Source organism: Lissotriton vulgaris, chromosome 2_1, assembly GCF_964263255.1.
Source record: "Lissotriton vulgaris chromosome 2_1, aLisVul1.2, whole genome shotgun sequence".
NCBI lineage: Eukaryota > Metazoa > Chordata > Amphibia > Caudata > Salamandridae > Lissotriton > Lissotriton vulgaris.
In genome coordinates, this window is record NC_141687.1 from 1,491,281,510 (window position 1) to 1,491,295,993 (window position 14,484).

Genomic DNA, 14,484 nt, shown 5'->3' on the forward strand with positions numbered 1-14,484 from the left:
CTTAAATTCAGGAGGAATATTCTATTCCCCTCATCTGAGAAGTGCACTCCATCTCCTCTGTAGATGTCTTGCATGTTGTAACGCAAGTTATTATTGTATAATGAACCCATTCCATAGTCTCTCATGTAAGCAGAAACAGATTTATTTACATGTTTCCGTGCTTTCTCAAATTGTGGACCAAATTGGTTGGACCAGTTCCATTTCTGTCTTTGGCATATATTGGAATATACCAAGGCAGTGTGGGGAAAAAGTATCATCAATTGATGAAAGGTGTCCTTTAATAGCATTTCCAGACCTACCCCAGTTAATGTGCCTAGATCGTTTCCACCACAGTGCACAATTATAAGGTCAGGTTCTGGCAGATGCAAAAAGGTTTTCACCAATGGTATCAATTGGTGACATTTTAATCCTCTGTGGCCAATCCACTTGATTTCCACATTTGATAAATCAAGGTTATGAAAATTTCTGCTAGCTGCATACCTTTGAGCCCAGTGGATGTAGCTATGTCCAATAACCCAAACAGAGTACATGATGTGAGAAGGTTCTGGTCCAGTCAGATGAAGTGTGGGAATGAAATGGCAGTTGGAACAGTAGGAGTTCACAAAAAAATAATTGTGGAGTTTCTGTGCTCTTGAATCACTAGCAATGATTGGTGGATTCAGATAGTTGAAAACTGAAAGTTAGGGTGTATGGTTATGTTGTGTGAAAGAAGCAATTTGAATGGTTTAAAAAAAGTCACCAAAAGCAAAAATACCCTGTATAGGCTGCTGTATTGACAGGTCAAACATCCTTGCTGAGTTAATTTGCAACATTGTAAGATAAACTTTTGAACCTTAGAGTTCAGTTAGGAGGGAGTTGCTATGGTAACAGATAGAAAGGTTTGAGAGGGGGATGGGTGTTGGTTTGAAAATAGTGAGGGAAGAGTTTTCATTGGTTGAATTAAGGCATATGTGTACAAAGATAGAGATTTTCTATGCCAGTCTTGGTTTCAGTGTATTGAGAGCACACCTTCTCCTCTGCTAAAGAAAAATTGGTGTGTGTGTCTGACACTGTTTTCAATCTCCAAAAGCATTTCTAAAGGTAAGTAATGATTCATTTAATTTAGATAGAGATTTATTTTCTCTATGGAGAATATTTGGAAGCAGATAGTTATGTTTTAGAAGTGAAATTGTATGTTAGTATATAAGTCCTGCGCAGTGTTTTTTACATGTTATTTAAAAATCGATTTTGGGTGCAAATGAATGGTATTTTTATTTGGCCTTTTTTATGATTGCCATGTGCAGTTGATGCATGACTTTAAACATGGGTAATAAGTGATGCACTGGTGGCGCCAGGCTTTTATAAATGAGGCCCTGACTTTGTTTGATGATATTGAGTGGTTGTAGTTAGGTTCTGTGCAGTGTTTCTTACATGTTATTGAAAAATCGATTTTTGGGTGCAATTGATTGGTATATGTATTTGGCCCTTATTTATGAATGCCATGTGCAGCTGATGCATGACTTTAAACATGGGTAATAAGTGACGCACTGGTGGCGCAAGGCTTTCATAAATAAGGCCCTGACTTTGTTTGATGATATTGAGTGGTTGTACTTAGGTTCTGTGCAGTGTTCCTTACATGTTATTCAAAAATCGATTTTTGGGTGCAATTGATTGGTATATGTATTTGGCCCTTATTTATGATTGCCATGTGAAACTGATGCATGATTTTAAACATGGGTAATAAGTGACGCACTGGTGGCGCAAGGCTTTCATAAATAAGGCCCTGACTTTGTTTGATGATATTGATTGGTTGTACTTAGGTTCTGCGCCGTGTTTCTTACATGTTATTGAAAAATCGATTTTTGGGTGCAATTGATTAGTATATGTATTTTGCCCTAATTTATGATTGCCATGTGCAACTGATGCATGACTTTAAACATGGGTAATAAGTGACGCACTGGTGGCGCAAGGCTTTCATAAATAAGGCCTGACTTTGTTTGATGATATTGAGTGGTTGTACTTAGGTTCTGTGCAGTGTTCCTTACATGTTATTCAAAAATCGATTTTTGGGTGCAATTGATTGGTATATGTATTTGGCCCTTATTTATGATTGCCATGTGCAGCTGATGCATGACTTTAAACATGGGTAATAAGTGACGCACTGGTGGCGCAAGGCTTTCATAAATAAGGCTCTGACTTTGTTTGATGATATTGATTGGTTGTACATAGGTTCTGTGCAGTGTTCCTTACATGTTATTCAAAAATCGATTTTTGGGTGCAATTGATTGGTATATGTATTTGGCCCTTATTTATGATTGCCATGTGCAACTGATGCATGACTTTAAACATGGGTAATAAGTGACGCACTGGTGGCGCAAGGCTTTCATAAATAAGGCCTGACTTTGTTTGATGATATTGAGTGGTTGTACTTAGGTTCTGTGCAGTGTTCCTTACATGTTATTCAAAAATCGATTTTTGGGTGCAATTGATTGGTATATGTATTTGGCCCTTATTTATGATTGCCATGTGAAACTGATGCATGATTTTAAACATGGGTAATAAGTGACGCACTGGTGGCGCAAGGCTTTCATAAATAAGGCCCTGACTTTGTTTGATGATATTGAGTGGTTGTACTTAGGTTTTGCGCAGTGTTTCTTACATGTTATTCAAAAATCGATTTTTGGGTGCAATTGATTGGTATATGTATTTGGCCCTTATTTATGATTGCCATGTGCAACTGATGCATGACTTTAAACATGGGTAATAAGTGACGCACTGGTGGCGCAAGGCTTTCATAAATAAGGCCTGACTTTGTTTGATGATATTGAGTGGTTGTACTTAGGTTCTGTGCAGTGTTCCTTACATGTTATTCAAAAATCGATTTTTGGGTGCAATTGATTGGTATATGTATTTTGCCCTAATTTATGATTGCCATGTGCAGCTGATGCATGACTTTAAACATGGGTAATACGTGACGCACTGGTGGCGCAAGGCTTTCATAAATAAGGCCTGACTTTGTTTGATGATATTGAGTGGTTGTACTTAGGTTCTGTGCAGTGTTCCTTACATGTTATTCAAAAATCGATTTTTGGGTGCAATTGATTGGTATATGTATTTGGCCCTTATTTATGATTGCCATGTGCAACTGATGCATGACTTTAAACATGGGTAATAAGTGACGCACTGGTGGCGCAAGGCTTTCATAAATAAGGCCTGACTTTGTTTGATGATATTGAGTGGTTGTACTTAGGTTCTGTGCAGTGTTCCTTACATGTTATTCAAAAATCGATTTTTGGGTGCAATTGATTGGTATATGTATTTGGCCCTTATTTATGATTGCCATGTGCAGCTGATGCATGACTTTAAACATGGGTAATAAGTGACGCACTGGTGGCGCAAGGCTTTCATAAATAAGGCTCTGACTTTGTTTGATGATATTGATTGGTTGTACATAGGTTCTGCACAGTGTTTCTTACATGTTATTCAAAAATCGATTTTTGGGTGCAATTGATTGGTATATGTATTTGGCCCTTATTTATGATTGCCATGTGCAGCTGATGCATGACTTTAAACATGGGTAATAAGTGACGCACTGGTGGCGCAAGGCTTTCATAAATAAGGCCTGACTTTGTTTGATGATATTGAGTGGTTGTACTTAGGTTCTGTGCAGTGTTCCTTACATGTTATTCAAAAATCGATTTTTGGGTGCAATTGATTGGTATATGTATTTGGCCCTTATTTATGATTGCCATGTGAAACTGATGCATGATTTTAAACATGGGTAATAAGTGACGCACTGGTGGCGCAAGGCTTTCATAAATAAGGCCCTGACTTTGTTTGATGATATTGATTGGTTGTACTTAGGTTCTGCGCCGTGTTTCTTACATGTTATTGAAAAATCGATTTTTGGGTGCAATTGATTGGTATATGTATTTTGCCCTAATTTATGATTGCCATGTGCAACTGATGCATGACTTTAAACATGGGTAATAAGTGACGCACTGGTGGCGCAAGGCTTTCATAAATAAGGCCCTGACTTTGTTTGATGATATTGAGTGGTTGTACTTAGGTTCAGCGCCGTGTTTCTTACATGTTATTGAAAAATCGATTTTTGGGTGCAATTGATTGGTATATGTATTTGGCCCTTATTTATGATTGCCATGTGCAACTGATGCATGATTTTAAACATGGGTAATAAGTGACCCACTGGTGGCGCAAGGCTTTCATAAATAAGGCCCTGACTTTGTTTGATGATATTGAGTGGTTGTACTTAGGTTCTGCGCCGTGTTTCTTACATGTTATTGAAAAATCGATTTTTGGGTGCAATTGATTGGTATATGTATTTGGCCCTTATTTATGATTGCCATGTGCAGCTGATGCATGACTTTAAACATGGGTAATAAGTGACGCACTGGTGGCGCAAGGCTTTCATAAATAAGGCCCTGACTTTGTTTGATGATATTGATTGGTTGTACATAGGTTCTGCGCCGTGTTTCTTACATGTTATTGAAAAATCGATTTTTGGGTGCAATTGATTGGTATATGTATTTGGCCCTTATTTATGATTGCCATGTGCAACTGATGCATGACTTTAAACATGGGTAATAAGTGACACACTGGTGGCGCAAGGCTTTCATAAATAAGGCCCTGACTTTGTTTGATGATATTGATTGGTTGTACATAGGTTCTGCACAGTGTTTCTTACATGTTATTCAAAAATCGATTTTTGGGTGCAATTGATTGGTATATGTATTTGGCCCTTATTTATGATTGCCATGTGCAGCCGATGCAAAACTTTAAACATGGGTAATAAGTGACGCACTGGTGGCGCAAGGCCTTTATAAATCAGACCCTGACTTTGTTTGATGATATTGAGTGGTTGTACTTAGGTTTTGCGCAGTGTTTCTTACATGTTATTGAAAAATCGATTTTTGGGTGCAATTGATTGGTATTTGCATTTGGCCCTTATTTATGAATGCCATGTGCAGCTGATGCTTGACTTTAAACATGGGTAATAAGTGACGCACTGGTGGCGCAAGGCCTTTAAAAATAAAGCCATGTGTTGCTATTGTATAAACTTAAATATGTTGCAATTTATTGTTTATATTGTTTGCTTTTTAACATTACTTTGTTGTTTGCTAATAGTGGTCTTTCATGTGTTTTTTTAACAGAACAACAGATTCAAATCAACTTCTGAAAAGGAAGCAAAAATGCCTTCAAGGCAAAGAAATATCAAAAATACCATACGGAAAAGGAGAACATCAACAACAGAGTTTATGGAATCCTCTTCAACAACTACTTCAAAAAACACCAGAAAAGCTTCTGGTAAGCCAATTAAGTCTTTTCTTCGCAACATATGTCGTAGGAAAAAAAATGAAATTGCTAATGTGAATATACAGAAAAAGTCAACAAATCTAAAAAGGAAAGAGAAGCCCACAAAAAATGTTTCCATTGGACCAGGAGAGAAGAGAATGGTTAGCAATAGAAGGGTAAATGTTTTTAGGGACATTCGTAGGCGAATGTTTCGCAATAGGGTAGTTTTAAATTTGCTAAAAAATGAAAAGAAAAGTAAACTAAAAGCTGCTTTTTACAAGAAAAAGAAAAGTGTAGAAAAGATTGTTGATCAGGCTTTTGAAGTTAAGAAAAAATTATTTATTTTAATAATCAATAGAATTAGGATACTTAATAAGGCAATGGATGTTTTCAAATCGAACAGTAGATGGAAAAGAATTATTAATCGGAGTAATTTTTGTGAAGTATTTTCTGGTGAATGGATGCATAGTTCAAGTTCTGAGCCTTTTTTTAATGAGGAGAGTTACTTTCAGGAAAATGATTTGGTGCATGCAGTTGACACCAGTGGTCGTGCATATGAGGTGAAAGATAGTTGTGTGATGGAAAAAGAGAAACTTGTATCTAGAGATGCAGAAGAGGTCTTAGCTGATGAAGTTTTAGGGAGACGTACTAAGGGTCCAGTGTACACATGGAAATGCAGTAGTATTTGTAGTGTGCGACAGGAATCAATTGATTTGCTTCGAAATTTCTTACGTACATATAGTAAAAAAAGTCTCAAACAAAAAATGAAGATCCTGCAAGAGTTAGATCCTTGCAGAGTGAGAGAAAGCACAGGTTTGCAAGGGCATTCACTAGCATGTCTTTCTAGAAAAGTTTGTCGGAGTGTTTTTCATCATTTTAGGATGTTAGCAGTGCATCATAATAACGTAAGGAAATTAGTGAGGAAGTTGTATTATGCAAAAAGTCCTGCACTTAAGCTTAAACAGTTAAATAGTGCTCTTTTGCATGGATCTGAAGTGGATGTGAAGACTATTTGTGAAGAAATTGAGTTTTGTTATTTTGGGAACAAAGAGGACAGTGTAGAAATAGATATAGTAATGGATGGTAATGCAGAAGATAATGGACAAATTTCAAGTATTGAAAAGTTTGATGAGGAAATTATCAAGTTTAAGGTGAAATCAAGTGAGAGGCCTAATGTAACTTGTGTGTGTTGTCGACGGACTCATTATAAAATTCAGACTAGGTTAGTTGATTTATATGCAAAAAGTGAATTGGAAAATAATAGTGAATGGGAGGATTTTGTAAGTTATTTGTTGGTGGAGAATTCTTTTGATTTGAGTTTGGATCAGCGTATTTGCACTTATTGTTTGAAAAAATTAAATGAAAATAGAATGCCTGCAAGAGCAGTTTATAATAATCTTCAGTTGATAGATATTCCTTCTGAATTGATGGATCTAAATACTTATGAATCTATTTTGATTCAATGTGTCCATCCTTTTCAGGCTATTGTTCGCATGGAGCCTAAGACAGGGAAATTGCCTCCATCAGATTTACTGAGAGGATTAAAGGGAAGAGTTGTTTATTTGCCTCTAGATGTAAAGAAAAATATTAATACAATTGGTGTAGAAAGAGTAGAAGAAGATCCTTTAGTTATTCTAGTTAATGGGGTTCCAACAAAGAGTAAGAAAATTTGGCAAGATTTAGTGGATGTTAAAAAAGTCAAGAAGGCAACGTTGTATTTAGTTAAAAACAATGAGTACTACAAACATGTAAGTGTTGGAGTAGAGGAAACAGCTACAGAAGAAGATAGTGATTCTTCAGTTGGTCAAATTGAAAAAGTTGATGTGTCTAGAACTGAAGAAATATATGAACATTATACTGTTCATCCTTTGCATTCCAAAGAAGTAATGGGAAATGCAATTGACTTGTTTCAAATGAAGGCAGCAAAAGGAAGTCCCATTAGTGTATGGGAAGAAAGTTTGGAAGCTCGTTGTTTTCCACAATTATTTCCAACAGGTTGTGGTGGACGATATGATGATCGACCAGTTCAAATTCCTGCAGCTGAATACCGGACTCTAAGATTATATGCAGAAGATCCAAGGTTTCGTCAATGCATTCCATATTTATTTCATCTACTGTTTGAAAGTGATTTGTCTGGGCTTTCTTATGCAGTTAATCATATATTAAAAAGTGGACCTCATTTGCAAAATGTATGTGCAAGGGACTTTATGGAGAAAGTTAATCTGCAAGACAGTATTTTGGAATCTCAGCTAATCAATCTCATGGCATGTCAACGTGGAACCAACGAGTATTGGTTTCGTCGTCATGGAGAATTGAAATGTATGCTAAGAAACTTAGGAACTCCTACATGGTTCCTCACTCTTAGCTGTGCTGAGTATGCCTGGGACGATTTACTTCAATTTCTACGAGAGGCAAATGAAAACATACCAAATATAGAATTGAAAACACCAGGAGAACTGTGTTCTTTAGATCCAGTGAATGTTTGCAGATATTTTAATCATAGATTTGAAGCTATGATGTCTTTTATTACCAACAAAAAAAATCCTCCCCTTGGAGAGGTTTTGGATTTCTTTTGGAGGAAGGAATATCAAGCGAGAGGTGCTCCTCATATACATATGTTGTTGTGGATTAAAGATGCACCCAAATTTGGATCAGATTCAGATGAAACAGTGATGAGTTTCATTGAAGAGTATTCAACATGTGCTGTTCCAAAATCTACTGAAGAAAACAATTTAAGGCAACAAGTTTTACGTTTTCAATCTCATCGTTGTGGAAAGTACTGTCGTCGAAAATTTAAAAACAAGGAAAAGTACTACACGAAATGTCGTTTTGCATTTCCTCGACCAGTGATTTCTAAAGGAAGAGTAAATAATTTGATGTCATCTCTACGACATACTGTGACGAGAAAATCTCCCAAAAACACATATAATTTGAAAAGAAATGAAGAATCTAAGTACATCAACGATTACAACCCAGTGATTTTGTCCATGTGGAATGCTAACATGGATATTCAGTTCGTTGCTGACAACTCTATTGCTGTGGCTCGATATGTGACATCTTACATCACCAAAAAAGAAAAGACAGAACTGAAGGAAATGTGGGAGGACATTTCACATGAAAAGAGTCTAAGCAAGAAATTATACAGTTTCAGTCTGAAGATGTTGTCGCATCGAGAAATTGGAGCATATGAATGTTCTGATCGGTTATCATCAGCAAGTCTCTATGCCAAATCAAGAACAATCATTTGGGTGAGTCTTGGTCTTGCTGCAACACGAAACCGAGTTTTGAAATCTGTACAAGAAATTGAATATTTGGCGGAAAAAGAACCAAACAGTACAGATATTTTGAAGACAAATATGTTGGATACATACTATCCCAATAGAAGTACTCACCTTGAGAACACATGTTTGTATGAAGTTCTTCAAAACTACAGTTATAAGAGGAACATCACAGAAGATATCAATAATGGAAAATATGCACTCATTGGCTATGAAGGATGTCTAGTGAAGCAGAAAAAAGGCCATTTGATTAATCATCGAAAATTGAGTTGTGAAGTTCCAGACAAAAGAGAATTTTACTATTTAGCTCTTTTGCAACTCTTTAAGCCATGGCGTACAGAAGAGGAACTACTTGGAGATTTTCTCTGTTATGAAGACTCTTTTAATGCAACTAAGGATACCATAGAATGTCCTATTTTTCTAAATTATCTGCAAATGTTGAATGAAGAAATGGAGCAAGAAACCACAATTGCTGAAGAGATAGCTAGAAACAGTTCTCAAGATAGTCAGAGTTCTACTTCATTGAGCCAGGATCCACTAGGAGGACCAATTATCCAAAATGAAGCTGCCACTGCCATGGATGAGGTGGAAAGAGCTATGGAACAAGCTCAAGAGGATGGAGTTAACTTAGAAGATTTGGTAACGCAACTAAACATTGAGCAGAAAAAGATATATGATGAAGTCACAGAGCAGATTGAACATGGATTCAGACATGAGAAAAAAGAGTGCTCATGTATATTATTTGACCCTGTCCGACTGTATGTAAGTGGAGAAGCGGGGACAGGAAAAAGTTTTCTAATTAAAGCCGTTGCAAGTTATCTGCAGAAAAGGACTGATTCACCACTGTCTTGTGTTGTAACTGCTCCAACTGGTCTGGCAGCACATAACATTAAAGGGATTACTCTACATCGTTTATTGATGCTGCCAGTTGAACATGATAATAAATTGCATTACAACAAGCTATCTGGAGATGCGTGTTCTGAAGTTTCAAGAGTCTTGAAGAAAATGAAACTTCTTATCATAGATGAAGTAAGCATGGTCTCAAATCTAATGCTTGCTTTTGTGCATTTGAGAATGCAAGAAATTCTTAAAACAGACTATGATGTGTTATTTGGAGGAAAACACATTATTGTTTTTGGAGATCTATTGCAGTTGACTCCAGTAAAAGGACAACCAGTGTTTAAAATGCTCACGCATGAAGATACCAGGAAGTCCCTTGGAAGCATTGGAAATGTTAATATATGGCTAAATTTTAAATATGCTGAACTGCTTCAAAATATGCGACAGGCCAAGGATGAAGATTATAAAAATATTCTACAAGATGTAAGAATTGGAAAAATGACTGAGAAAGGGAAAAAAGCTTTGCATAGTCGATTAATTTCAAATTTGTATGCAAATGAAAACATTCTTCCAGAGAATATTTTTAAAAAAATGACTGAGAAGAAATCTGGGATATGTTTGATGCCAACTCTGCAAGAATGTTCCATCTTCAATCAAAAAATGTTAGACTTAGAAAATGAAGAGATTGTGAAACTGGAAGCAATAGATAAAATAGAGCATATGGGTGCAACAATTGTTTTGTCAGAAAATTTGAAAACTAAATTGCATTCATTGGAGAAAAGTATTTCAAAAACAGCTGGTTTTGAAAAGACTCTGAATGTGTGTTTAAATTGTCGTATCATTTTGAGAAGGAATTTAAATGTTGAAAGCGGTCTGGTAAATGGAGCAATGGGTTATGTTGTTGATTTTGTGAATTACAGAAATAGAGATGGAATTGAATTTTTAAAAATAAAATTTGATGGCATTGAACAAGTACAACAAATAAGTCGTTGTTCTGCTAGATTTTTACTTGTAAAAGACTTATATGTTCGCCGAAAACAGTTTCCTGTTTGTTTGGCGTATGCGGTGACAATTCATAAATCTCAAGGTTTAAGTGTAGATAGTGCATTGGTGAACATTGGAAGATCTGTGTTTAAAGAGGGTATGGCATATGTGGCATTATCTCGAGTCAGAACTTTATCAGGATTGTACTTGATTGCGTGTGATGAGACAAAGATTTCTGCCGATCTAGATTGTGTTAAAGAATACAATAGGTTAAGAAGAGAGTATGCTCCACATTTGCCTCAATATCCTCTGTTTGAAAAACGTGTGGTAGGCCGAAAAAGAAGAAATGAGGATAATTGTAGTGAGGTAGTTGCAAAAAGACAAAAAGTAGAGAAAACTGTAATTGAAAACAGGAAGAAAAAGAATTGTGGAGAAAATGTTGTTGGATTTCAGTTTGAAAACAGTTCTGGTGTCAACTGCTATGCTAATGTAGTGGTTAATGTTGTTTTTTTTCTTAAAAGTTTACAAGAACAGATTGTTGAAAATCGGGATCAAAGATTGTGTGGTTTATTGAATTCTGTGTTTCAGAAATGTAGCAGTGTTACAGCACAAATAGAAAGTGTAACAGAAATTCGAAATATTTTAGATTTGTGTTCTGGTCAAGATAAATTTTCACAGAACATTCAGCAGGATTGTCAGGAATTTTTAATGTATATGTTTGGTGTTTTGGAAGATGAAGGTGTAGATGTAGATAATCTTTTCAGTCTTTCTTATCAATGGCAGCATGACTGCCACAATTGTAGTTTATCAAGTACTACTACAATAGACACTGAAAGATTTATATATTTGACTTTACCAGACTGTAAATCAGTGTCTTTTAAAAATCTAGTTAAAGCAGCAGATCATAATATGGTGTGTACCCAATGTAACTGTACAATGCTGTCCACATTATTTATACAAAGGTATGGGCAGTATATTATTTTAGTTTTCCAACGATGTAGACCTGATGGAACTAAATTGACAACTTCTATCAAAAATTTTGTGGCTTCTCAGTTATCAATTTCTGGAAGGACCTTTACAACTGAAGCTATTATTTATCATGATGGATCTTCGACCACCTCAGGACATTATACATGCTACTTAAAATCTGAAAATGGATGGAGTTACTGCAATGATTCTCATTTAACTTATAAACAACGTTTGCCTTATGACTCTACAAATTCTTATCTAGTGTTTTTAAAACCAAAGTTTTAGTAAAGGGAATTGGCCTTTGAAGACGGGAATAGTTAATAAAAGTTAGTTAGTTAGTTAGTTAATCTAATATTTGAAATTATTTATCTCATGTAGATACTTTAAGTGGATCTCAAAGTAAAAAATACTGATATATCTGACACAAATTGGCCGTGAGGAAAATGTAAGATATGATGTTGTTAGAAGTTGATGAAATCGAAGTTATAGAGCACAGCAGACTTTTTTTCACCAAAAGGACCTTCACTATCTGCAATCTCATGTAGATACTTTAAGTGGATCTCAAAGTAAAAAATACTGATATATCTGACACAAATTGGCCGTGAGGAAAGTGTAACATATGATGTTGTTAGATCTTTTTTCATAGGAAGTCGATGAAATGGAAGTTATAGAGCACAGCAGACTTTTTTCCACCAAAAGGACCTTCACTATCTGCAATTTGGTCTCACGGAAAAGTAAGTGAATCAAAGATTAGTGTACTTATATGAGATGTATGTTTGAATGGGTTTTTTTAAACACAATCTTTTAGATTGTGTTTTTTTTTTCCCGCTGTTATATGATGAAGACTTTGATCTCACTAATTTAAGTGAAATTCAATATATTCTGAGAACAGCAAAAATAAATAATGTAACATATTGTAGAAGTTATTGTGTAGTTTGCATTGTGTAATTTATATTGTGTTCACATTGTCTTATACTCATTTTCTTTTTCACCCTTATTTACCTCTCTTTACTAATTTACACTCTTTTTTCATCGCTGTTTCTTTAGTGCACTTCATTCACAACTTCTTAATCTAATAGGAACTGTCTGCATTTCCTCTGTTCCTTCCACCACTTTTTATCTTTTTCATATTCTCACAGTACCACTGCTTTAGTTTCCTAACCCTCTCTTTCTTTTTCTCCTTTTTTTTTCTTTCGCATCCATTGTACTGTAGTTCACTTAGTTCTTCCTTTTGTCTTTCTGTGTACTTACTCTCTCACTCCTGTTTTATCCATCGTTCTATACTAACTTCATTCCTTTCATCCCTTCACTCTGTTACTTTACTTCACTCACTCTCAATCATCTTCTATTCCTCTTTTTTATTTATAGTTTCTCAATCAGACTTCTCTCCTTTTCACTCATTTTTCTTTTATTTTCTTATCTTTACTGATTTTGATTTGATATCTTACATTCTTTTAGTATCTTATTTACCTTTAGGAATTTGTTCTCTTTCTATTTCTTTTTCCTTTTTTTTTCTCTTTCTACATTACTTTCTTTCTGTTTTTGTATCCTTCACTATTGCATCATTTCTTAGTAAACTTTTGTAGATTTTTAAACCTCATGAACTGTTGTTTCTATTTTATTATATATTTTTAAGAAATTATAACGTGTTTTTTCTTTTATCTTTCATAGATACAAGTTTGCATTGATTATATGGTAAGTGTGTTTACAAAATCTTTTTTGTTATCACCTTTTGTTTTATTTTCACTATTTTTCTGTCACCCTACCGCACCCCTATTTCCTTACTTTGCTTCCCTCACTTATTCTTTTGTTCCATGTTTACTTCCGACCACATTCAATTTCTTTCAGTACTTCTGCCTATGCACACTCCTTCACTTACCTTTTTTACTGGTTCACTTAGTCCCTTTGTGACAGTCCTTCTTTTACTCTCTCTCTTGTTTGTCTCTATTACTCCCCATGTGTTACCCTTATTCACTTACATGTACCCTCTTTCACCCCTTTTTACTTATATTCACTGATATTTACTTTCCCTCAATCACTGCTATTCTTTTCCTCTGATTCCGTCACTACCTGACATTCCCATACTTAACTGTCCTTCTTTTTACTTTCAACATCCATTTACAATCTCCCTTAACCTCTGCTTTAGTCTTCTTCCTATTTCTTCTTTCTTTTGCTCCCTTATTCATTTTTCTTTTCTCAGTTACTTCCTTTTACACTTTTTATCTGTCTTACTATCTATTACACAGTCCCTCCTTCATTTTTTTTTCTTTTTTTTTGTTAGTGCGCTGACGGTACGCGCACCGGTGCGCGCACCGAAAGCGAAATATAAAAAAAAATATTTTAAATTAAAAATATTATCTCAATATACATTATAGTGTTCATTTTTACAAAAACATACTTTAGCAATTCACTAAAAAACACATAGGTATGAGTCTATATAAAAAGTTAGGAATTAGCATTAAAAAAACCTATGAAATTCACTGAAAAAACCAAAGGTTTCACACCAGTTATAGTTAGGAATTAGCATTTAAAAAACCTATGAAATTCACTGAAAAAACCATAGGTTTCACACCAGTTATAGTTAGGAATTAGCATTTAAAAAACCTATTAAATTCACTGAAAAAACCATAGGTTTCACACCAGTTATAGTTAGCTGGAAATTTTACTGATATAAAACCATTGAAATTCCCACGTTATAGTTAGTCGGACTCACTATAACTTGCGCGTGCAATGCACTGCTGATGACATCACATATTACATCACTCATGACATGGTCAGTGACATCACTCATGACACCATCCTTGTGACATAGTGACAGACCTCCTTTCACTATAATGTAACCCTTGAGACACATATTCAAAAATAGAAACTGAAATTTTTAAAAAAATGGAGATACCTATATCAGTTACAACAAGCAATTCAGTAATTCCACTATCTATATACACATCCACTCATTCACCAATAGTTTTATATAGTCACTCATACATATACTCACTCATCATATGAAGTGATACACCTATACATCCTGTTACACACCGACATTCATCCAAAAGTTACTCACACACATATTCACACGTGCAGATAAACTATTGGACATCCATTTATTTGAATATAGAGTTAT

At 35.1% G+C, this 14,484-nt stretch overlaps 1 protein-coding gene across 1 annotated transcript in view; it reads left to right on the top strand.

The window, feature by feature from the left end:
• The first annotated feature begins 975 nt into the window (after positions 1–975).
• Positions 976–14,484, top strand: part of LOC147732807 (uncharacterized) — a 96,555-nt gene continuing 83,046 nt past the window's right edge. The window contains exons 1-2 of the mRNA XM_086954517.1: positions 976–1,080; positions 5,151–8,625. Coding sequence (XP_086810643.1) covers positions 5,190–8,625 — 3,436 coding nt within the window. The 5' untranslated portion in view covers positions 976–1,080; positions 5,151–5,189. The remainder of the gene's footprint in view (positions 1,081–5,150; positions 8,626–14,484) is intronic.